The following is a 25,651-nucleotide window of genomic DNA, read 5'->3' on the forward strand; positions in this document are numbered from 1 at the left end:
CTTCTCAAACCAGTTTACTTGCCTATTTTTAAGAAGCGCTTTCCTGTGCAGTGCATAAACACACTGTTCGGCTATAAATGTTGCTTTAACTATTTACCCCCACCCCCAGTCCATTTGAAGTACATTTCTACCTTATGTAAGCAAACAATGCACCAGGCTCTTATTGAAATGTGGCTTAATTATCGGCTGCCATACGAGGATGCGGAGCCTCTAACTTTTAATCTCAACCACTTAACCACATGTGTGATCCTGGGCAAGTGTTACATTTTCATGGTTCTTCTGTCCACATCTTCCAGGATTGGTTGTGCTTGGATTATGGTTAACCCTTTGCACTAAGTGCTACCTAAAACAACTATATATTTCTAAACAGCACAGCAGCAAGTAGTTTGACCAGAACTTTGGTAGTGTTTGCAGGTGCAGCGAGGTCAAAAAGAGATTTCAGAGACATGCTTACCATAAATTAGAAAAAATATATGTCAACGGGAAGCCTGGGGGCATGCATGTCTTTAGTGAGACTAGAGCTCTAGTCCCTGTGAGGGCCTGAGGTCACCTATCCCGTAGCAGACATTGTAAATGGATAACTTTTGTCCTGGCTATGGAAGAGATCACCCTTAGTCTAGCGTCCCAGTGCTTCCCTAAAGTCATGCTTGCTGCACAGAAAAGCATGTAAAGTCCCTGACAATTTTAGGTACAAGATTTTGGTAACATTATTTAATTGAATTTAGGGCGCAGGGATTTTAGTTTGTGGTAAATAAATTATTTGCAACCTGCCTGCAAAGGCAAACTAGGTTTTGCACCTTTTAATTTCTTCTTTCGGCTTTTCATTCCCGGATGACGAAGGGATAAGTCGAGGACACCTAGTTTTCTAGGTAGAAGGCACTGGCAAGAGGCAAGACCAGATAAGGCACCGGGTAAGACGTGAGAGGCTCATGAAAATGGAAGTAACGGCCAGCGGGACAGGAGGCTACATGAGAGCCCGTAGGGAAAGTAAGGAGCTTTAATGTAGACCCTGGTTTAAACATGAGAGGCCCAGGGGATCGGAGCAGGGGCTGCAGGGGAGGCCAATGGGGAGCACAGACACCAGATAAGTGCAGAGGGAAAGCAATGTGCTGAGGCAGTGGCCCATGAATTATTTCACTGCAGGCCTCAAATGCGAGTGAGTGGGGCGCGACCTGGGGGCTGTATCTGAGAGGCCAAAGGGCAGCACATCAGAAGTATGAACAAAGAGCCCAGGTGAGAGCAGGGTCTGCGAGCCTCTTACCCGCCCATGCTGTGGCTGTTCTCGGACTGCAGATGCTGCATCATGTTTCCCTCTTGCTCTAAGGAATGAAAGGGGCGAGAAGAGGTTCCCGGAAACTACAAGAAAGCCTCGTGGAGAAATACATAAATCTGTTAGCTGACAGCGCTGTGCAATTTCTGTATGCAACCTGCCAATTCGAATTTAACCATGCTCATATTCACTGGAGACGATGTGGCCCAACATCCAGAGCGTCCGGTTTTGGAGCTGAGGAACCAGGTTCGATTTTCAGTGTCTGTTTAATATCCTGTTAGTTCGAACAAATCTTTTAATCTCCTCGTGCCTACAGCAATAAAATATGAATGCGTCCTTGTGTAATGTGATTGGCTCTTCTATAAGGCACTTTATTTCAGTCAGGTGTCTCGAATTACTGTGGTGCATGATCTCCTTGTCCTTAGGACAAACCAGACATTAAAACTTCATGCCCTTGCAAGGAATCTAGATGTCTCGGGCGTCGGGCGATATGAATTCCCCTCCCCTGAGTCAGGTGTGAGTGTTAGGGGGAGCATAGATATGAGGTAATTAACTAGAGGTGAAATCATCATCTTGATGGTCTCCACTCTGCCCCACCAAGTAATGAATCGGGGGGACCACCCCTCTAGTTGGGTCTTGATTTTATTTAAAGTTATCTTTTCATTTCTGTGGAGGGTCTCCATAAGGGAGTCACCAAACTCGATACCTAGGTATTTCACAAACTCTGGTTGCCAACATAGCCCTGAGTTTCCCAGGACCTCTTTGGGTGTTAAAATATTGAGTGGCTTGACCTCAGACTTATCCCGGTTAAGTTTGTACCCTGAATGGGAGGAGTAAGTATCAATGGTGGTCATTAATGCCGGGATGGAGGAGTCTGGTGATTCTGTTACAACCAGGATATCGTCCGCATAGGCGGCTAGTTTGACGCATTTATCTCCGAACTTTACACCTTTGATGCCTTCATTTTTTTTATATGAGCAATTAGGGGTTCCATTGCCAAGAGGAAGAGTGAAGGAGAGAGGGGGCAGCCCTGTCTTGTCCCTTCTTCTAAGGGAAAGGGGTCCAACAATTATCCATTTATAGCAATGCGTGCGGAAGGTGAATGGTACAGGGCCATAACCAAATCAGTGAATGCTTCTCCCAGGTTAAAGGCGGACATACAGCACTTGAGGAAATACCAGGAGACTCTGTTGAACGCCTTCTCTGCGTCGAGAGTAATGGCTACGGCTGGGGCTGCGAGTATCCTGGCTTTCTCAATGACGTGACAGAGGATCCTCGTATTATCGTTAGACATGCGCTGTTTCATGAAGCCTACTTGTGATGTACTAATTAGCTTTGGGAGTTGTAAGTTTAAACGTGTGGCGAGGATCTTTGTGTAAATTTTGCAATCCAAGTTAATTAGGGAGATTGGCCTGTAATTTTTGGTTAGCAGAGGGTCTTTACCTTCTTTAGGGATGACTATGATGGTAGCTTCACTCATCGATTTGGTAATACCTTTTGTTACTCTAAAGGATTGGAAAAGTTTTAGGAGATTCGGGCTCAGGAGGTTCATGAGTTCTTTATAAAAGCTGGCTGAGAACCCGTCGGGGCCCGGAGCTTTCTTACATTTGAGTGTTTTAATGGACGCTGAGACTTCCTGTAGGGTAATCGGAGAGTTCAGTGTGTACTTGGCATCGTTGAGTTTAGGTAGACCCAGTGAGGATAGGTATCTGTTACACTCTTCCGAGTTGAAGTCTAGATTATTTTTGTACAGGTCTTGATAAAATGATTTAAATGAATTGAGAATTTGTTTCTGCTTTGTTTGGATGACATTGCTGCTATCTATAACTGAGGCGATGTTAAATTGTCTTTTTTCATGTTTTAGATATGACGCTAAAATCTTTCCTGCTTTGTTGCCCTCACAAGTTCTTAGAGCTTTAAACTTATTGACCCAGACCCCCGCCCTTTTACTGAGTATCGCGTTGTATTCATATTTGAGTTTTGTGAGGTCGTTTAAAATCATAGAGTTTTGGAGATCTGCCATATGCGCGGTTTCTAGATTTTTGATGTTGCCTTCCAGAGTGGACAAATCTTTGTTTAATTTTTTGTTAGCTTGAGCTCGAATGCCTATTACTCCTCTCAGAGTGGCTTTGAGTGCCTCCCATACATTCGCTATGTCCGAGTCAGGGGTATCATTAAGTTTGAGGTAGTCTAGGATGGCAGCCTCGATCTTTTGTTTGTTTTCCAGCTCAGAAAATAGTTCATCATTGAATCTCCATCTTTTAGGGGGGAGAATGGAACTGGAGCCCACTAGTTTGGTCTGTATGCTTGAGTGGTCGGAAATCAATTTAGGGGCAATACTGGTTTCTTCGATGAGGTGAGTTAAGGGGCTATTAATGAGGATATAATCTATCCTCGAGTAGGAATTGTGGGGAGGTGAGTAGAAGGTGTAATCTCGGCCGTCAGGGTGTTGGAGTCTCCACAAGTCGTGTAGATTGAATCTGGAGCATAGGCGGTGTAAATTAGTATGCGATCGTGTAGGGTGGTAAGAGCAATTCGAGTGACGGTCGGTGATTGGGTCTAGTGGCAGATTGATGTCACCTCCCACAATTAGTAGTTCACCTTGGGGTACGCATTCTAGGGTCAGGGCCAGTGAATCCCAAAACTCTGGATCGTCATTATTGGATTAACCTTTGAGAGATGAAATAATTCAACACATTCACCTGCCAGATCGCTGTCTGATCAGGAAAAGATCCAGAAGCAGGAGCTGTGGGCTTAGATGATAATACCTAGAATAACTACCAGCTTCATTCTCTATAGGAGGAAGGCTTTGAGGTCCGTTTCTACCCTTGTAGGCAGTCCACTTGTCTCTTGTCAGCAGAGACCCTCGCCTCTACCATCCCAGCGCAATACCAACTCCCATTTTGAAAGATCCTTGCTAGTGTTTTGGGGGTTGTTTTGTTACAAGCCTCTTGTGTGACAGAAGCACTTTAGCTAAAACTGAATGTCCAGCATGGTGCTGTTTTGTTACAACCCACTCAGAATTTGTTTTGCAATTTCAGAACAAACTTGCAAATCTGTGTGTAGTAACAAAAGCAATGACCCTTCTGCATAGGGAGTTTTTTTTCCCTGCGTAGGTCTTCCATACCTTGCATGGTGGACCCTGGCAGGAAAAATCTACTTCAGGAGGACCTAAAGAAGAGTAGGCAGACCTCCTGATTCAATAAAGGCGGTTCACAATCCTTGCTTCCCCCACTTTTAATTGGGTTTGTGCTGCTTTATATGAGTCACTACCCCACAAGGCCTTCCTATCTTCATAAAACATCAGCCTACCATTCTGTAATCAACAAGTCTTTTTTCACCATGGTCTGGCCATGCGATGAGAAACAGAATAATGTGTGAATCAAAGGATTAGGTAAGTAATTCTGTGGAATGTTTTTTATATTGACTCGCCAATGTGCTGCTCCTTGGTAACAAATGCTAAAATGGATGATCTGGAAATGAGTCTCCAAAACGTGCCTGATTACTCTAGCACATAGAATTAACCCTAAAAGGCAGATGATTTACTCATATCGAAACGTCAATCATTCTATCTCCGTGGCATGCGAGGATGATAGCAACATTGTTGGTTATAGAGAAGCACATTTAAACCGAATCTATTTCTGCAGTCTGAATATACTGTGTCGCAGTGTTTTGTTGGAGAAATTGAATATTGCCTTCTAAGATGCAGTTTGTAGTAGCATTGTCTTCGATTGGATGTTTTATTGTCTGAGATCGATTGAAATATGCTGAGAAGACCTGTTGAGCGCTCATCGTGTACATTTATAATCCTTTCTTCTTACAATGGTTGACTTTGGTGCAGCCTGTAATATGCACCACCCTCTACCCTATCATTAAGGAGTTTATAATATGCATGGGTCAAAATGTTATTGCCCGGCATTAAACATTGGTCCTTAAGAACTCGATTTTTTTCATGAGGATTGTTTTACTCATACTGCATGACATTCCACTGTACCTTTGCAATGAACTGATTTACTTTCATAATGTTCTGAGGCAGTTTTTAAAAAAAACCTCTAGTATAAGATTTTCATATTGCAAGGTAATTGTTATTTACACTGTCGTATGTAAAGAGGTACGTCTTAACAAAAATATACTTTTGCAGGTGCTACAGCACGCTTCTTCCTCGATCTAAATAATAAGCATGACTGGATTTCCTTGGTATGGTATAACCAACTTTGTCAATTATGGGATTTTCTTTCTAAAATTTCACTTTATATTTAGAACAAATGGTAAAGATAACGGACTCGAGGTCGATCACTACAAGCATTTTACCTGTAATGGGTTCAGTGCATTTGAATGGCTTTGATTGACTGAAAAGTGAATGATGCTAGAGTAACGTTAATGAAATATCGAAGTAAAATTCATCAAACTAATCATATGAGGAGAGAGAAATGCCAAAAGATAACACAGTACGGTGGTTTAAATATATGAAAACAAATACATAGGGTATACTAGGCAGTCATTGCTAATAAAGTCCCCATCATTGATGGATATTGTGGCATAGATGTGAAATGCACCTGAAAATTAGGGATTCCCTTAATAGGGAGAAAGTAAGATAATAGTTTGACATAAATTGCACAAAAACCTTTAAGTGATGGCAAGATTAAGATATTGTATTTTTTTTAACTGTCCACTAGTCAAATAAAGAATGTGGTACCTTGGTGTAAAGTCAATAGTACTAAAAAGGATCAGATTATACATCATATGTAAAGACACTAAATGTGTTTAATTCAAAAACTGCATGTGTCAGACTTTTTTGTTGATGTATAATAAACCTATTAATATACAATAGTTATATACTCATTTTCTTATTTTACTTTAAAGTATAATATTATGACAACTGTGCAATTCGCTCAAGGATTGTTGAAAAGGGTGGCTTTATGAAGTATTAATTGATGATATAGTGTGTAGATTGCATGATGATTTAATGTTCTCTTTATACCTTCTATAATTTGTTGCATCTCGATAGCAAACAGAGCATTATAGCTTTTCCACCTCATTTGTGAAACTCTCATTACGTCTATAAATACTACTGTGGTGGAGTCTTTTATTGTTGAAACGTGATCATATAAGGTTTATACTATTTGTTTCTTAGGTGGCCACCACCTCTCACATGCTTTACCTATCAATACATGCAATTTTAACCTGTTTTAAAATGTGTTTTAAAGAAAAGTGTCTAAACATTATTAACGTTGATCTCTTCCTATCGAGATCAGGTAAGAGACAAGGCATAATTTTATTTATTTACAAGCAGGTTTGTGCAGTGAGAACTAGACTTGAAATGACGGCCCAGTTCTAAATATAAATTAAAATGCTTGTCCATTCCTCTATAAATTCATTAAAGTCTTAATATTAAACTGCTCAATCAAAGCATTGAAGTTTATACTAGGGTGATGTAAGTTATATAACTAAATTCTAACTGAATAATAGAAAAGTACTTTCACTCGCAGGTTTTTATTCATGATTGCTATGTTTATGTGACTATAGGAAACGTTAGCACTTTAAGGCTTCTTGAAGGGTTGGGTGGTAGGTTGTGTTCTGATTGAGGAGTGCAAGAAGTTCCATATTTAAGATACCTATTGCAGTATAAGTTACAACGTTTAAAAACAAATTGTGTTCTAACCTAGTTAGGTGGTCCGATGATGAAAGTAGAGACAGACACCAGTAGACACACTGCAGGTCCTGAGTTTTATCGGATATTACTGTACAACACTTGGATAAAATGAGCTTGAGACAGTCTAAACTTTCAAAAGATAGCAGCATCTGTGAATTCCTTTGCATTCCTTAGAGCCCTAAAAGAATTGTCCATAGCAAATGGAATTTTAGCGTAATTTTTTTAACCTACTCTCCTATTGTTCTGGAAGACTTAGAAGCTGGTTGACACCTGTGTTTCGAGGCTGTCTTGAAAATGTGGGCTTCTTGCAATTCCTCAGTAACATAATCTAAAATGTGTTTGCACTTTGTATACATTGAACTTTGTGGAATTAGTCCTACGGCCAAGAGACTACAGGGATCGAAATGGAGGAAAACCTTTTCCTTATAAATTGCCAAGAAATTGCATAGCCACGTGTCAAAATGATATGTTTATATGACTTGAAAAGTAGTTCGAATCTGAAGTAGCTCTAGTTCGATCACCGGTTTTTCCGCAAGAGAGGGAAGCATTTAAAATATTTCAATCTGTAACAATGTTTAGTAATGCTTTTACATTTTAAAATAACTGCAACATGGTTCTTCAGATCTGTATTGGCTTGACTGTTTATATACATGCACATGCACTGCATAAAGAAATTAAAGCATTTGGTTAGTCTAATAACTCCTAGTAATTTCAGTAGTGCAAGTACCCAGGGGTGACTTTACACTGCTGCGAGACAAGCACCTGTTTGCAAAACATGCAGTAATATATAAAATCCCTATGTTCATTGAATATATATGTAAAAGAATGCAGTGTGTTGAAGGACCTATCTCTATTGATAGCTTAATTGGATGCTTATTGCCTAGTGATGATATCAGACTAATGCTTAATGGCACAATGTAGTGTATATATTCACCGCAAACCTTAATGAGCAACATTTATAGAGAGGCATGTTAGTGCGTCTTACCATCTTGTTCTCTGAGTAATGCTCCATGACGCTGAACAACTCCTCTGGTTATGTATGGCAAGTGAAGTGTTATTGCGGCTCGAGCAGCTAACTCAAGCTATGTGATACATGAAAGAATATGGTTAGCTTCAGCTCTGAAGCTAGTATCATAGCTTCTTTGGCTATTTTCCTGGTTGACTGTTTGCCTGGTATGCATTGTATCCGCTTCGGAGATGTCCAACAGGTTCAACAGTATCTGATAGCAGTCTTTTAAAAGTTCATGCAACTTACTGCCTGGATGTGGGGCCCACCCAAATGAATTCTTGCCAGTAACCATGCAGTTATTCCGGCTTTCCCAAATGTCCATACGCATAATAATGTTTGCAATTTCCAAAATCATGTAAGCTCTCCATTTAGTAGGTAAGGGTGCTCAAGAGTTTTGCTTTTCCAATAAACATCTACCGTCTTTTTTTACTGACACATATGTAGGTTAAGCATATATTTTAATGTTCCTGCTGGGAGGATGACCTCAAGATTATTAATCGTATTCCAAAAATTAAACTTTTATTAAGAAAGCTCTTTCAAGATGGCCTCCCCTCTAATCACCCTTTAACTGCTCTAGGTATCGGACTGTAAACCAGACTCGACGACTTCTACTTATTTGCCCACTGGGACCTAAAACTCAATGTTTTCTTTTGGTTGTGGAACAAAAGGATACTGTTCAAATTAATTCTAAGATTACTCATCGCAATGCTTAAATTGTTTCAGATGGATTGACTTCCTCCCAGATTGCTGCATGGGTACATTGAAGGCACCATTATCTATATTCTCTGGTCAAGGCACCATTCCCTCTTGTTTTGAAAGATGGTAGCCTTACATAGTTTGTCTAATGTGGTTATGGGATTTGGTTTTCTGGATGTCGATATATATTTCACCAGATTTAGTTGACAGTTTTAATGTTTAATGTTTGCTTCTTTGCATCTCACACGTACCATTGGCATTTACACACTTGGGTAAACTGGCACTTAACCTTTTTTCAAATTAAGGAATTCTATAGATATATTTTTTTCAATTAATGTGTTATTTACCCTGTCAAATGTTTCCAGATTGATAGTTGACATAAAACAGTAGATCATTGTTATCCTTTCCACAGGATTGAAAAAACGTACACGAAAAGCATTTGGAATGCGAAAGAAAGAAAGGGACACCGATTCACAGTATGTATTTCAACAAGAACATAGATATAACCGTATTGCAACATAAATGTTTCTGTACTTATGTAAAAATGTTTGTATTCTCCTTGCTAGATTGACCACATTTTAAATGGCGTATTTAATGTAGAAACTTTGAACAAACTGGATATGAACAATTTTCCCTTCCACTACAAGGAGGATGGAGAAAAAATGGAAACCAGAGATTCAAATTAGTTTTATGTAGTTTTTGGGACCTTACTTTGATATTTTAGTTTGAAATTATGCAGAAGTAGTTATGAGGTGTAGATGCTATTGTAAAGTGCATTTACATCATTCAATATGTAGTCTTTGCAATGGAATACATTATAAACTATTTTAGAAGATCTAACGGTTTGAACAGTAATGTAGTGCCAAACTTACTTCAGTCATGATTACGCAGTGATGATATTCCTCCCAGTGGTATTTGCAGAGGATATTCCAGTCCAAATGGTGTATTTTACAGTTCTCCAATCACCTCTGCAATTAATACTCGCATGTGTGAGCTTTCCTGATGAATGGCCTCTTGGCCCACATTAGTACATTTTGAAGAAAAATGTAGTAAGTGTGCCACTTGGCTCTACTTTTACTGAAGTGCTTTTTCATGTTTAAATGCTTCCATGGATGAGGGCATAACTTACTGAAGAGTAAGTAATGCCTTTGTCAATAATTCAGAGGACTTAAGCAGAATTATTTATACATTTGTTTTATAGCGAGGACTTCTTCCTGATTAATGTTGTAGTGCTTTACAGAGGATAGACCAGGTTAAAAGGAGAACACCACTAGTGGTGTCTGTATGTATATGTGTAAATATATATATATATACACACACACACACACACACACACACACACACCCACACACACACACACACGTGTGTGTGTAAATATATGTGTATGTGTGTATGTATGTGTGTGTATATATATATATATATATATATATATATATATAGAGAGAGAGAGATGTATCTATATATTTAGATATAGATATGTCGATAGATAGAGATATGTATCTATATATTTAGATATAGATATGTATCTATATATTTAACTATAGATATGTATCTATATATTTAGATAGCTATCTTGATAGATAACAATACCTTGGAAGAGTGGTCTGGGTGGTTGCAACTAAACTAATGTTGGCTGAGAACAAAGTCATATGTTTAAGATTTAAATACTGACAATGAGAAAGCACCATAGGTAGGTAGTTGAGGATTTCAAAGTGGTAAAAAGAAGCAGTTACTCTTAGGACTAATGAGACAATGTGACAAAGCTCCAAGAGGAAGAGGAAAATTAATGCTCTTGGGAAGATGTTTCAGCAGCAATATTTGGGATGATATGTTACCACTCTTAATATCAATGAGATTTGGTGTGCACGCATTGTCTAGTTCTTAAAAAAACACGTATCCAGAATGATGAAACCAGATAAGAGAATATTTAAAGTTTTGCTATCTTTGAGGTGCATGGTTTGGATCAAGTCATTTGAGCTGTTTCTCAACAAAGTAAAAATACCTACACTGAAGGAAAGGTTGACTACCATGAATGGAGCAACTTTTTTTCAGTGAAGGAGAACTAGGGGTAAAGAGGTGGTAAGTGTGGGGTGAGGCTAGGGCGTAACTTTAGAAGTTTGCTATACCTCAGATTCTAAGATGGTGGCTCAACTAATGCCACTTGAAGAGAAAGAATATGTGGATATTTTTGCTGGCTAGCTGCTTTCCTGGATGATGTGAGATCTTACTCAAATGTGATCCTTCAAACTTTCAGTAGAGGTCTTAGCTTGTATTTCAAAAATCACCTCAGCTACTTGCTGGTTCATTAATGATATGGTGGTTTTATGGTGCTTTAGTAAGCACGACTGCTGGAAAATTAGAAATTACGTGGGTATTTGCACTGGTGCTGGATTAGTGGTCTACAGAACACCCTTTCTTAGCATGGGTTGATTCACTACTACCTGAATGCCTTTGATTTGGACCGTTTTAGTCTAATATCAATCTTCCATGAAATTGGAAATAAAAGAAAAACATTTTCTGTTAAGTCAGTGAAAATATGTGCCTGCCTAGCAACACAAGCGCTAAAACAAAGCTCAGTAAAGAGTTGGTCTCAAGGTAGCAAGCAGCAACGTTAGCTGTTCCGTTCCAAATTCTATGGTACAAAAATAAGAGTTATGACAACTTGAAAATTGGAGGTCCTTACCTGCTGCCAAAGTACTACATTTCTCCGATTTAGTTTTTGGAGCAATCTTTCAGACCTTTCTCAGGGCTCTTTAGACAGATACTCAAAGAGCACTTCTGCTCATTTCCATCTGGATTAGGAAGAGATCACTCCCTCACTACAGTTCTTTCTGTGATATTTTCTTTTGCCATGGTCTATCTCAGACTTAAGATGTGTAGACACTGAAAACAGTTGTAAATATGCCTTGCAGATATAGCAACTAACCAGTTGTTTCCCAATAAAAATCAGCAGCTTTGTGTTTGCTGAATCTTCAACTTTGTAGCAATTAGTTTTCTGCTTGCTTTCCCATGAATGTATTGCCTTTGAAAATACTTTTAATCATGACTTAGTGAAACTACCACTTAGTCTCTTGGTGCGTGTGCTCTGACGCAAAGCATGAGTTCAAACTGGCTAAACCATTTAGCCTGTTTCATTTTTAGGTAGGACCATAGTATATAGGTGCAGAGAATGAACTAGTGGCATAACAACTAAATGTCATTTGTGGACTACAGCTACATTTAAACCTTCGACGTGCGAATGGGAAAAGCTGCGTTCAGTACTTTTAGTGCAACTTGACTTGCTCTAGCTTTAAACACTACAGTAACATGCCAGAAAGATCTGGTTCAGCATATAGGGAAACCTAATTTACTACAATAGACCATTCAGCCCCCCCGCCCCCCACCACCCAGTCCCACCCCCCAAGTGTGCTTTGCAGTACACAAGGCTGTGTTGTGTAGGTGTAGAGGTGGGACATTCTACTCCAAAGTGTTATATTCACCGTATAGACTGTTGTAGAATTTCTTTTGAAGAGGCTTGTTTGTGATGAAAAGTTAATTTTGTACAATACAGGCCAGAAGAAATCTAAATAATCCAAGTTTCTTTTGAATTTTTATCAAAAATCAGATTTGTCTCTCTGATCCCAGTTGTGGAAATGGCTATTTGCAGGACAGTCAGAGAAAGGGATGGATCTTAATTTCCACAGACAGGACCTGGGAGGAGTTAAGGAGCTCTGCAACTTAGGTCCTTCCATTTTGAACTGAAGTATCTGGAAAAGGTGGGATGGCTGGACTTTGCGGATTCTGTATGGATTTGAGACGAGGTTGTCCGTCACGAGCCACTGGCTAAAACGTGACTTTCCACTCCAAACTCGTCGAAATACAGTTGGAGAGGGTGAATGAAGTGCCTGTATATTGCCTGTACGGTGGAATGGGTGTATGGGGCTAACCTGCTCTTCACTTTTACCCCGGCTCTAGAAGTGCTCTTCGTTCATCGGTTGTCTGGCCTTCTGCCTCTACTTCAGGGAATATCAAGATTGAAGAAGGGCTCCTTCTTGTGCAGGAGAACGATCGGTCTTGTTCAGAGTAGACTGCACTATACACTAAATGAGTCTTCCCGGAATCTTGGAATGTGTGGAAGTGATCATAAGTAACTTCGTAGCACATTTAAGAAAGTGAGACTTGATCTCTGGAGCGACCGACTGAAGGTGCCAAGGCTCCCCAAGGAAGACATCTACTGAGCGTCTAAGAGTTGCATGTTTTTTCAATTTGGAGATATTGAAGCACAGTTGTAGACTACCACGGCACTGCTGAAAAGAAGTATGGAACCTTCTGGAGCCCTCATCAGCTACAGCAGTCTACCTTTTCCCCTGGAGTTTCTGAGAACCAACATAGTGACTAAGGGCCAGATCTACAAACATTGTATTTGCTAAAAATGATTGCAAATTGGGCACCAACTATTGGTATGTGCAAATCAACCTACCTCCATATTAATGAGGCACGTCACAAACTGCAACCCACCATGATACGCTGCCATCACAAGGATGGTGGCAACCACGTTTGTAATTGCTTTCAAATGAAGCAATATTTTTTCTAAATATTTATTGAATGCAGCCATTTTCCTTAAAGGAAAACTGAATATGTGAAAAAAATAAAACTTCTTCAAACTTTTTAAGACTAGGAAAGGTTAGGCTGTTTTACAAACTTTCTTCTAAGATTGGGACCATTACATATTCCTAACATTCACATAGGAGAAGGGGCCCCTTATAGACCCTATCCAACTTGCTAATAGGTTATCACTGCGTTTATGTAGTCGATACATTATTAATGTTTTGCAACTGGATTTCAGTCGTAAAACATTAATAAATATCATTGGGATTTGTTAGTTGAAGGTCACTCCCTAAACACATGTTTACCAAATAGCAATTAAGCAGTATGTAAGTAAAGTAGTAAAGTAAATTTATTTAATTAAAATCTTACCAAATAAAACAGCTAAAATATTTACAAATATAAAATACTAAAACAATTCATGTTCCAATAATTTTGATCAGACTGATATAAAAAGGTAAATTGTTTTAACCCGTTCGGCGCTTATGACTGAACCGTTCCGTCACGCACCTTGGGTGAGCTGTGCTAGTGACGGAGCAGTTCCGTCACAGCCCGCTCGCCGCACCTGCGCGGCGCTGATTTCACGCCTGCGCGGCGGTTCTATTGAGCGGGCGCGTTCGTGACGGAACCGTTCCGTCACTAGCACAGCTCACCCGAGGCGCGTGACGGAGCGGTTCCGTCACAAGCGCAGGTGAGCCGTGCGCCCCACCCCCTAGCACTGTGGCGGAATTGCCGCCGCAGTGAAGGGGTTAAATTATTTTTGTATTGATTCGGGAGGTTCATATTTACACAGCTCATTATTTAATCAAGCACAGGCTTCCAACTTTTTTTTAACCATCTGAAGGAATTTAACAAAAGATGAATTAATTGGTAGGTCTTCTGGATTTAAGCTTGCCATTAATGCCTGCCTACGAGTCCTTACCCCACGTTCATTAAACAATTTCTTAATTGTACTTTTTCTTTCAACTTCAAGGTCAGGGCAAAGACACAATAAGTGCAGAATGTCTTCTTGACCTAATTTACATAGTCTACATAAGCAGTTATCATCAGATCTTTTCCATGGTGCCAAGTGGCATAAGCCTGAAAAATAGCCAAACCTAGCATTAATAAAAATGTGTTTTTTTTTCTTTTTTTTCGACCATGAAGTTTCCAGGTAGGTTTGAATCTTTTTCTTCTTGAAACCATTCACAATTGGCCAAGCATGCTTTCTTTTAACAAAGATATCTGTCCTTTATCAAGGAGAAATAATCCGTAAGTTTGTTTACTGTTTTTTTAAAACTCTCCTGGACAACTGTGGTGTTCCAAATAGGTGTTATTCCAAACTCCTCAATTCCTAGATTTAAATAGGAGCTGGCGCTTAGGTTCCTGTTATTTTTTATTTCCAACCACAGTAGGCGAGACATTTCGTTGTCCTGATCGTTTTTTATTCTGTACCCCACTTTCAATGTGTGCCCTTTCCTTGCATAACCTTGGTTATTTAACCCGAATTCCAACCTCACTTCGGCTTGTGAGGCATTCTTTGGGAGGGAAAATAAAGTTCTATACGCTTTAGCGACCGAGTTGTTGATGATCTCTGCGTCATTCTCGCTGAGCACTTCATTGCCATAAGTTAAAGTAGGCAATAATTTAGCTGCAATTGTTTTTAATAAGGGACGATAAGACCAGTCTCCAATGGCTTTCTGGATTGTTCCAAGTGCACCGACGAGGGAGTTCGCTTTCCTTGTAATATCGAGTTTTTGTATCTCGAATTTGCCGTTGTCGTTGAAAGTTACTCTCAAGTATTTGTAGTCAGCTACACGTTCCAGTTTTTTTCCTTGCAAGATCCATTTATGTGCGTGTTTTAATCACACTTTTTTTGTTACTACCATCACCTTAGTCTTGGCTTCGTTTACATGCAAACCATTTACCTCAGAATACTTAGAGATGCCATCAATCAGTCGTTGCATCCCCACCTTTGTACAACTTAAGAGTATGACGTCATCCGCGTACAATAAGCTTGATATCTGAATTTGAGCTAACCTTGGAGGGTGGGCGTTAATGGCATTTAGTTCGGTGGTAAGGTCAGCTAAAAATAAGTTTAAAAAGTAAGGGAGCCAACACACAACCCTGTTTAAGACCACTCGATGTTGGAATTATTTTGGTTAATGATAAGCCGTTCCCCGTCCTCACCCTAACCCAAGTTTCAGAGTGCAACAGCTTGATCATCTTTAACAGCTTTTCTGGTATTCCTTGTTTGGCAAGTTTGTCCCATAAAAGATCTCTATCAACACAGTCAAAAGCAGATTTAAAATCTACAAAACACAAATATAAAGGTTGTTTAGCTAGTACTGCTTTTTCAATTAATGTTGCCAATATTAAAAGATTTGTTGTCGTACCGAGGCCTTTGACAAAGCCTGTCTGGTTTGGGGGTAATACCTGATTTTCTTTTGCCCAGTCCATTAGATTAGTCAATAGAATTTCGGCAAACAGCTTAGCATTCGTGTCCTGTAAAGTAATTAAGCTATAGTTTTCTGGCTGTTGCCAGTTTCCTTTCTTAAATATGGGTGTTATAAGTGATCCTCCCAATGATTTTGGGATTTGTCCACTCTGGATCACTTCCTTAAAAACATCTGTAAGGTAAAGTGACCAGAAATCGGGCACTTCTTTGAAAAGTGCAAAAGTGATGCCATTCGGACCAGGGGCACCGTCTTTTTGCTTTTTTATCAAACTTGCCACTTGACTATTGATTATAAGAATCTCACTATCTTCTTCTTTGTCAACATTTATGGAACTTACATCGACAGTACGTTGTATCAGAGATGGATGATTTGGATTTAGATGTGTTAGATGTGTTTTGAGAAAGATCACCCATTCTTCTTCAGAAAGACTGGTTCTAATTACAAATTTATTAGGTGTAGCTAGGCCATTAATTAGTCTCCAGAACTCCCTTGAGTTTGCCAATGTACTTGCGTGAAATATTTTTATCCACAGATCTTGTCTTGCTTAGCTCTTTTCATTCCAAATCAATTTCTTTAAGCTGCTGTTTGTATTTCTCAGTAAAGCAGCGTTTTCTTTGTTGTATGGTGACTTCTTTAATTGTCTCCTCAGCCTGTTACGGCTACATCTAAGTTTCCTTACGCCGTATGAAAGAAAGATGTCATTTTCTCTGCCTTCTCTTTTTTTGCTATTTGCCCCTTTCCTTGTTTGTACTCCTGCTGTTTTGGTAGTATCAGTGACTACTTTATGGGTAAACTTTTCCCATCGTTCTATGAGATTTATGTTTGTGTTTTCCTCCCTAGATTCTGTCACTAGTTTTTTTGCCCTTGCCGTGATCTCATCCATATTACCAGGTTTCCATATAAGTTTCTTATAATTAATGGTACAGATCTCGCCTGGGATTATCAGGAAGGTCTCAGATTTTGGACACAATGTATTTATCGCAATAATTTGCTGACTATGATCGCTGTCCGTAACTCTATTCAAGGTATAGGATATCACCTTGTTGAAAATAGATAAAGACGTCAACGTATAGCCAATTCATGAAGTATCATTTTCAGAATGAAATGAACAAGCCGGTGGAGAGTCCGTTGGAAATCTGCCATTCAATATTCTAAGGCCCAACGCTTCCATATCATTCACCAAATTTGCCCCTATTTTGTTTTGTTGAATGACGGTTTTAGGTTCCGTTATCGGGTCGGGAATCGCCCATTGTTGATTTTGTAGTTGGACAAAGTCACTCCGTACCAAAGGCATTAACAAGTTTGTATTGAAGTCCCCTATTACAATATAATCAGCCAGTGGCACGTCCAAAATTTGCGCCAGTAACAGGTCATTCAGGGCGGTAGTCAACACTTTCTTTAAGATCAGTTTCGGTGGTATGTAGACGTTTACTAGAGTTAGAGTTTTATATGGCATACTTTTACAGGCTTTATAACGAATTCTTAATGCAAGAAGGTTTGGGTTGTTTGTATGAATTAGCTCATGTTTCGCATCTAGGTCGTTTGACGATGATTGCTAATCCTCCACAGGGACGTCCAAATTTCTGATATTTAATAGCTGGTTCAAAGTAACCTGTATGATGTTTTAACATAAATAGGTCTGTAGCCCATGTTTCCTGCAGTAGTATTATTTGAGTTTGAGCTGAGAAACCTTGAATTTTAGCTTCCCTCCCTTGTCCACAGATCCCATTTATGTTCCATGAGCATATCTTCAATTTTGAAAGGACCATAGACTTTTCTTGCAATTGATCTTGCGGTAGAGTTGGTCAGTGGTCCTTTATACCGTGGAGGGATGCCATTATCCAGTGTTCGTTTGGCTCTTTTTTGTGCTCTTTCTCTACTGGAATAGAACAAGGTTTGGCTTCATGACTGGTTTTTCCCAACTGGTTTTTTAATATGGAGAAAACTTTGTTACTTTCATCAGACTGGAATTTTTTTGTAATGCTTCCCGTATTTAATAGCGGTGTTGGATAAACCTTTGGCGGGAGTTGGCTTATTAATATACCCCAATCACGAAAACGTCCATGCTCTTTCAGGATAGAGTCCGCTATTGAGCCTGCGGGTACTGTCATCAATGTTGGTGGCAGTGTGCCTTCCGGATTTGGCTGAAAGCCCACTTTTTCAATGTCTTCTGTTATACTTTCAAGAGTTGGTAAGTTTTTCATTAACCGGAGGATATTTCCTCTATTTAGAATGTCATGGGGTCCTCTTGATTCGTATAACAGCTTAAGGACTTAACTCCCATTCAGCGTTTGGGTCCGAACCCCCTTTCATTTCGTTTGTTGGTTTGAGTGGGGACTGCAATGTTTTTAGTTCTAGCTCCGATTGCATAGTCATTAGTGCAGTTGTTGGATCTTTCATAAAATCAAATTTCGGTGGAATTTTTGTTGATCGTTCAAACATTCTTGCTATAGGTGAAATTAGGGACTGAGTTGACCCCTTTATTTGCGCTTTGACACGGGCCTTTTTTTTGTGAATTGGCTGCTTGATTTCTTCGAGCTCGTTTCTTAGGGGAGCCCACAGTTCTTTCTTTACCAAAACGCATTTTCTAGCAGCTACCTTTCTTAATTGGATTATTTGGTATTGTTGGCGTTGGTGATCCTGCCCTTCTGCTGGATTGGTTATATTTACAGTGCGCGGTTACGTAAAAAATAAGTTCGTGGGACGGCAAGCCAAGAACTATCGCAGCAGCCCCCAAAGGGAAAGGGAAAAGGAAAAAGAAAAGAAAAATGCAGAAGCAGGGGGACAGGGGGGAGGATCGTCGGGTTCAAGCTCACCACGACAAAGCACAAACCCTGCTTCTTTAAAGAGCGCTGCTACTACCAGCTGCAGCCGGGTCCCAGCATCAATAATCCAATAATCCAGTTTTAAATCCAATGTTAAACCATAAATGACCAAGTGCTTTCTTAGAAGATGGGGATTGCTAGGGATTGCTGTATAGTGGTTGTTTTAGCGAGGCCTAAGGAAGCTTGGTGACTTTAACTTTTCTGAGCTTCCTCCGCTCTCAGCTTTATGGCAGGGAAATCAGGCAAAAATCAAAAAGGCTCGGGGCTCAGGGTATCACAGCAGGATAACGCTTAAGGCACTTGTGACACCTGCGGTACTTACAGCTCCCGCGGTAACATCCGCGGTAAAACCCATAGCACCTCGGCACCTCAGCAGTTCCCGAGGCAACTTCCACGTTTGTTCCACAGTATTTGCTGCACTAGCCGCACTCCCAGTTCCAGTGTTCGCGGCTCCTGCACACGCGGCTCTCGTGGCATTCACGGCACCCGTACCCGCAGCTCCCGCGGCTCTATAGTGCAAGGCTCACACAATCCCCCGCGATTGGAGCTCACCGCTGGGTGCTGGGTGGTAGCATGTCCTGCCGTGGAGCCACCGCCGCGGCCGCCTCCTCTCCTCTCCTCTCCTCCTGAGTCCTGACCCGCCGAATCTCGTTCCGTTTCCTGTTGCAGCTCTGCTGCACTCTAGTGGTCAAGGAGCATAAGCAGTATGTTACCGAAAGGTAGTTTAGAGTTTGTACATCACAAAAGTTCATTTTACTGTCACAAAAGTTCAGATTTTGCGAATCTGAGACTTTGGGACTGGAAACTACCTTTGCAGATCTAGACCCTAGCTCTTAGAGCAAGGGCAAGGCCACAAAGTGTCCTTGCTGCAATTCGACGATGACCACACAACACAGGGTTGTTTTGGCTTTTAATGGGCCAAAATTAAATTCTTCGAACGGAGCCCAAACCCCATGTATCTCACTTAGTGAGCATTTTTGATTTGAACATCTTTCCCTGTCGATTTGGAGGAGTTCAACTTTCTGATAAAAAGTTACTGTTTATTTTCAAAAATTGGTAAATGTTCTAGCCTAGTTGGGTAGGTGTCGCTGCCGGAGTTCAGCCCTGTGGCAGCGAAGGTTTTCATTGGGGATCTCGGGGATAAAAAGGTGTCCCGCATTTACCAAACGCTGGTTACCCACTGTTCCTCCTCCCTGCTCCCATTGAAAGACGCCTGGAAAAAGGATGTAGGGCCCCTGGATGAGGATGACTGGAGGGAGTCATTGGAATCCCCACGTGGGACCGCCATTGCGATACGACTCCGACTAATCCAATTCAAATATTTGCACAGGGCTTACTATACACGAGAGCGGCTGTGGAAAGCAGGCCTGATTGTGTCCCCGGAGTGCCTGCGCTGTGGAGCTGAGATAGGTTCCCTGCTACATACTGAGTGGTCTTGTGCTGGCTTGACTAGGTTCTGGAATGGTGTGTGGAATTGTTTGTCAGAGGTACTGGGCTGGGATCTCCCCCGCACTCATCGTCTGGGTCTCCTCCATGTGCTAGAGGGTGTGGGAGGGAATATTTACAAACGCCACCTTTTGCTGTTGGGCCTGGTGGCGGCCAAGCGGGACTTGGCACGGGCGTGGAAGAATAAGCGAGCCCCCCCCCCCCTGAGTGCGTGGAAGTCTGGACTGGATTATTTTATAGGGCTAGAGTGCCCAGTGTTCGAGGCCAGAGGTTGCCCCCGGAAACACTACAAAATCTGGAAACGGTGGGCTGACTATAGGGGTTTGACTCTGGATCCCCCAGCAGAACCTGACGACGATCTGGATCTGGACGATGGGCACGGGCCTAGAGAGGCGCATAGCGCCTGGCATACTGACAGCACTTACAGGAGGCTTAATGTGATCGCGTGTACTGGGTTAGGGAGGGATAAGGGGTGGGTAGCGGGGTAATTGGGTGGTTGTGGGAGGTGGGGGGGTTAGGGAGAAATGTTTCTTTCATTGATTGGGCTACCATGATGTACATGTGTTGATCATTTGCAGTGACCTCCTGATTGTGGAGAACTGTATATATGCCTTTACCTGATCAATCAATAAAATTTGTTGTGAAAAAAAAATTGGTAAATGTCCAGTGTGTCCTATTGATCCATCACTATCAAGACTACCTACATACATATACCGTCTAAAAAACTCGGACTGGACATCTACTTATGTTTGGCAGATATGCCACATCTGCCTAAGACTTAATGCCAGCCAAAGTCTTAAGGTTAAACTTTTGACCAGGGTAACTGGGAAGGCTTACCAGACAACCCCTTCCATTGTGGCGAGTTTGAAATTGCATTTAGGTCCTGGAAAACTACAATCATCGACTTTGTCACTTTGTTTTCTTAGCTCGTTTTGGCTTACAACTTTGAAATTTCACAACTCTGGTTCCTTATTTATTTGTTTATTTATTTAATTTATTTATTTATAAAGTGCCAGAATCGACACCCAAAGGGATATCTCTGCGCTCGAATGGGCAGCGTGAGAGAAGACTGTTCGCTAGAGATCCAAGGTGAAAAGATGGGTTTTAAGCTGTTTCCTAAAGTGGAGATGTTCCGTGCTCTGTCTTAGTTGCGCAGGGAGCTTGTTCCAGTGGCAGGACCTTCCCACCCTGTCTGGCTCGTTTAATTCTAGGCACTGTGAGGAAGTGCTTGGATTCTGAGCAGAGAGACCGCCTAGGAGTGTAGGGGATAAATGTATCCGCAAGATAGCTAAGGCTAGAATTGGCCAAGGCCTTGTGAATGGTGCAGTAGACTTTAAACTGTACTCTCTTCCATATCTGGAGCCAGTGGAGCTGATAAAGCAGAGGCCGAGAGGCTGTCCTTGGGGGTGCGTTCAGAATCAAACGTGCCGCGGTATTCTGGACAACCTGTAGTCTATCAAGAGCGGTCTCGTTGGCAGACAGCAGGAGACTATTGCAGTAATCCAGGCGGCTTAAAATAAGCGCCTTGGTTAACATCTTCCTGAATGAGTCTGGGAGCAGAGGAAGGATACAACGCAGAAGACCCAACACATGAAAACAGGAACCAGCTGTCAGAACAGCATGCTCCTTTATAGTGAGGGTCTGCTCAGGGCGGAAACTTAAGTTTTTTACACAGGTTTTTGGATTAGGGAAGTACCTAGGTCTGAGGGCCACAAATCGTGTGTCCACAGTAGTTGAGCTTCTCCGAAGAGCATGATTTCAGTCTTCCCCACATTGCACTGAAGAAAGTTACTCCTCAACAACTGAGAGAGATTTCTCATTCCCAGGGAGAAGGCGGCCTGCACTGATGGAGTAAACTTTGCAAATGGAAAAAGCAGCTGGGTATCGTCCGCATAGGAGACAGGGATGAACCCACTACTCCTCAACAGATTGGCCAAGGGAGACACATAGCTGTTAAAACAAGTCGGGCTCAAACAAGAACCCTGTGGTACTCCCTTGGACAGTTCTGTTGCAGCTGAACGATAAGAGCCAAGGTTAACCGTCTGAGAACGAGAAGAAAGAAAACTTGTCAACCTCTGAGTCCAGTCTCTTCCAACCTCCTGAGCAAGATCTTATGGGAAACCGTGTTGAATGCGGCGGACAGATCAAACAGCACCAGAATCGTGCAGTGGGCTCTATCTAGGGTCATCCTGATGTTGTCGGTTACCGCTAGTAGGGCTGATTCTGTGCTGTATTTAGGGCAAAAGCCTGACTGAGATGGATCAAGGCTGCCTGTCCGTTCGACATGGTTAGAAAGAGGAGTGTTTATATGTTTCTCCAATAGCTTGCCCAGGAAAGGAAGGAGAGAGATAGGGCAGAGATTGGAAAACTCAGCGGGCCTTGGTGTTCTTCCGGATAGGCATAACCTGTGCTGCTTTCCATTCCAAAGGGACCAGACCGCCTCGCAGGGAGAGATTGAGGAGATGTGCAATGGAGGGGGACAGGTGGCTGGCAAGAGAAGCGGTTATTTTTGCCGGGACATGATCCTGAGGTGATCCGGATTTTACTGAGTGGATTAGTGACTCAACCTCCACCTGTGTCACCAGGGGAAAACTTCCCAACAGTTGGGTAACTGCCTGCCCAGATTCTACGGGAATCATGGCGATGGAAGAGTGCTCCCCTGATTGGACACTTTTTATCATGGATGGTCTCAATTTTTTGTATTAAAGTGCTAATGTCATCGCACAATTTTTGTGTAGGGACCATCGTATTCTCACACGTCTTGGAATTTGTGAAGGACTGCGAAATGCAATATAGCACCTTAGGGTAATTTTTGGCCTGGTCTAATTGTACAGCTATATGAGCTTTGCGTGCTGCCCTAATTTTCCCGTGGTAATCGGCCAGAGCCACATGAAACCGAGCTTTGTCCTCCTCTCATGAGTGAGGCGCCACCTTGACTCCATTTGTTACCATTGTTTGATCATTTTCCTTACTCAAATCTTCATTTCTCTGGGAAAAAAGCCTGCTGCTTGTGCCTTTGCTACCAGAAATTGAGCAAGGGTTTTTCAGTGAATTAGCTTTGACTTGGTAAGATATTTTATTAAGTTAATAGGATCGGTACCTTCCGTTAATAATTTTACATTTCATGCTCTTCCGCTCTTTGTCATAAAGCCAACTCTTATGCCTCCATTATCCAATTTAGACTGTCTAAGACCATTGAGGTGCAGCTTTCTACCGCTGTCAGCATGAACCGATCTACATTTAACACTTTCACTGTCCAGTATCTGCACAGTGATCATTTGGTTAGATAGTTCCAACATATTTACTATATTTGCCTTGTGATGCATTCATTAACACTTAAGCTTATTACAGCCTCTTGGTATGCACTCCAATGCTTATCATTCTTTGACCATTCAGATTAAAAAGAAGGCCTGATTTAATATATTTGAGAGCTTTTCACAATATTATCTCTACTACTAGTGTGTATAATGCCTGTAAGAGGAATATATTTGTTACCTGCACAACATAGGCCTTTTAAAATATTTCACTATTGACCCTATAGGACTGCATGTAAAACTTTACAGTGCTCCATGTAAAAACGTATGTTCGAGGCATGTGGGTTGCTGAATTCCTATCTGTGCATAGATCGCCGCCTAGTGTTGGGTCCGGATGATTGCACATTGTTGTCCTGGAAGAGTCTTCGAAGTATCACGAGATAGGTGGCTCCTCCCCCGGACTACAGTGCGCATGGGCATCCTGTACATCCTCAGATTGTTTTTTCCGAGATTGGGTTCGATTTACTTTTCTTTACTCAAGTTCGGAAACTTCTAAAAGGCCAAAAGGCCTTCGGAGTCGTCGGTATTGTTTCGATCGGTGCCGAGTTCTTGTTCCAGTTTTCTTGAGCAGGATGTCGAAGAGCCGCGTGGCCTTTTCGACACCGGGCCTTATCGTCGATGGAATGGAGCCCGTTCAAACAATGCCCCCCTTGTAACTAAGTACCCGCACATCGATGTACACCCGATGTGCAACAAGTGTTTTTCACCGGAGCACGACGAGAACAACTGTCTAGCCTGTGCTCTATTCAGGTCGAAGAAGACGCTTAGACTCCGACGTGCAGCGAGGCAAACTATGTCGAGGCCAGCGCCCGACCCGGTGAACATATTCGATGAGGACGACGATGAGATCGTCGACGCGGAGGATCCGGAACAGCAGTCGGATCCCGGTTCGGAGCATGGCTCCGATTATTATGAAGAAGACTAAGACAACGTCGATTTAGAAAACGTCGTCCAGGTAAGGGACGACGTATCCCCCCATCGGAGCCGTTGATGACGACTCAAGCGATGAACCAGACCCAACAGTGGGTACTGGGCACGAAACAGACACTCAAGAACTTCCAAAGGCTCAGGTCGAGGCATCGCCGGAAGGCCTTAGCCGAGTTCGTCAGGAACGTTCTATAGCCCAGGGTCAAGGCCCGGCTAAGAAAACAATACATGAGCCATTGGTTCCAATACTAAAAACGAAACCGAAAGTTATCGAGCACATAGCGAAACCGAAAGTGCTAAAAACAGTCCTCGGGTCGAAAGCCTCGAACCCATCGAAGTCGACGAAAACATCTGGTGTCGACGCCCCTGTGGGGCCGAAAGCGAAGAGTGTCGAACCAAAGATAGGGGGCGCTAAAGGCCGCGATTAAATCCAAGCACGTCGAACCGAAGACGTCTAAGTCCATGGACAGCGACATCAACAAGGGACTCGAGCCTCGAAAGGGTCTCGATCCGAAGCATCAGGTCGACAGACCCCAGCTTGTCAAGGGCCTCGAGTCGAAAACTAAAAGCGCCTTGAAGGACGTCGAGGCGAGGCAGAAGAGCGCGCCTCCGACGCCGCAAGCACTGAAGACGGTGCACGCCCAAAAGACTGCTAGCGAAAAGACAAAGTCGGTCGGGCCTACATCGACGCCGGCGCCAAAGAAGGTCGGCCTCCCTAAAAAGACACCGATAAAGTTTGGATTACCACCGACTGCGCGCCCCAAGGCGCTCAATCCGACGCCTAGGGTCGAAACCCCTAAACAAGGGTCATTAGGAAAAAAGAGCCATCCTTCGGAGGAGGACGTTGTGTACCAGGAGCCCTCTTATGATGACCAGTCCAAGTTACACATAGACTCAGAATCTGGTAAACTCACTATTTATCAGAGGAAAATCAGATCTGACAATACTTTGGAGTCTTACAAAATTCCTCTCAAAAAGAAGAGGGATTCTGCAACTTCACTTGTCCTTTTTGAATCTGTGCGGTACTATGGCCAGGACGCTTCGGCATATTCACCCACACCCACTACAGAGGATTTTGTTTATGATGATGAGGAACAATATCATTATCCTATGGACACTGATCAGGATGACCAGACTCAAACCTGGGCAGACCCTGCTGACCAGGCAGAATCACAAACTATTCCTGATACTCACTCTTATCCAGTGAAAACTTCACCGACAGAGGATACAGCTGCGTTCAACGCTCTGATTGAAAGGGCGGCCCTAAATCATGATGTGGACATGCATGCTGACCCTGTGGAAGAGGATTTCCTGTTTGACACTTTCTCCTCTTTAGAAAAATCTGTAAAAACATTACCAATGCTAAAGGGTGTCCTTAAACATGCTGGGGACATCTTTAAAGAAACCACTAGAGCAAGGGTTATTAACCCTAGGATTGAAAGGACATACAGACCGGCGCCTGTGGACCCTACATATATTAAGGGACAGC

At 42.0% G+C, this 25,651-nt stretch overlaps 1 protein-coding gene across 5 annotated transcripts in view; it reads left to right on the forward strand.

Annotated features, from left to right (window-relative positions):
* Window positions 1-25,651, forward strand: part of SGIP1 (SH3GL interacting endocytic adaptor 1) — a 1,273,000-nt gene that overhangs the window by 206,330 nt on the left and 1,041,019 nt on the right. For all 5 annotated transcript variants that reach the window (XM_086953766.1, XM_086953786.1, XM_086953772.1 and 2 more), the window contains exon 2: window positions 9,041-9,104. In XM_086953766.1, the coding sequence (XP_086809892.1) occupies window positions 9,041-9,104 (64 nt within the window). The remainder of the gene's footprint in view (window positions 1-9,040; window positions 9,105-25,651) is intronic.

The sequence above is a fragment of the Lissotriton vulgaris genome, chromosome 1_1 (assembly GCF_964263255.1).
Source record: "Lissotriton vulgaris chromosome 1_1, aLisVul1.2, whole genome shotgun sequence".
Lineage (NCBI taxonomy): Eukaryota > Metazoa > Chordata > Amphibia > Caudata > Salamandridae > Lissotriton > Lissotriton vulgaris.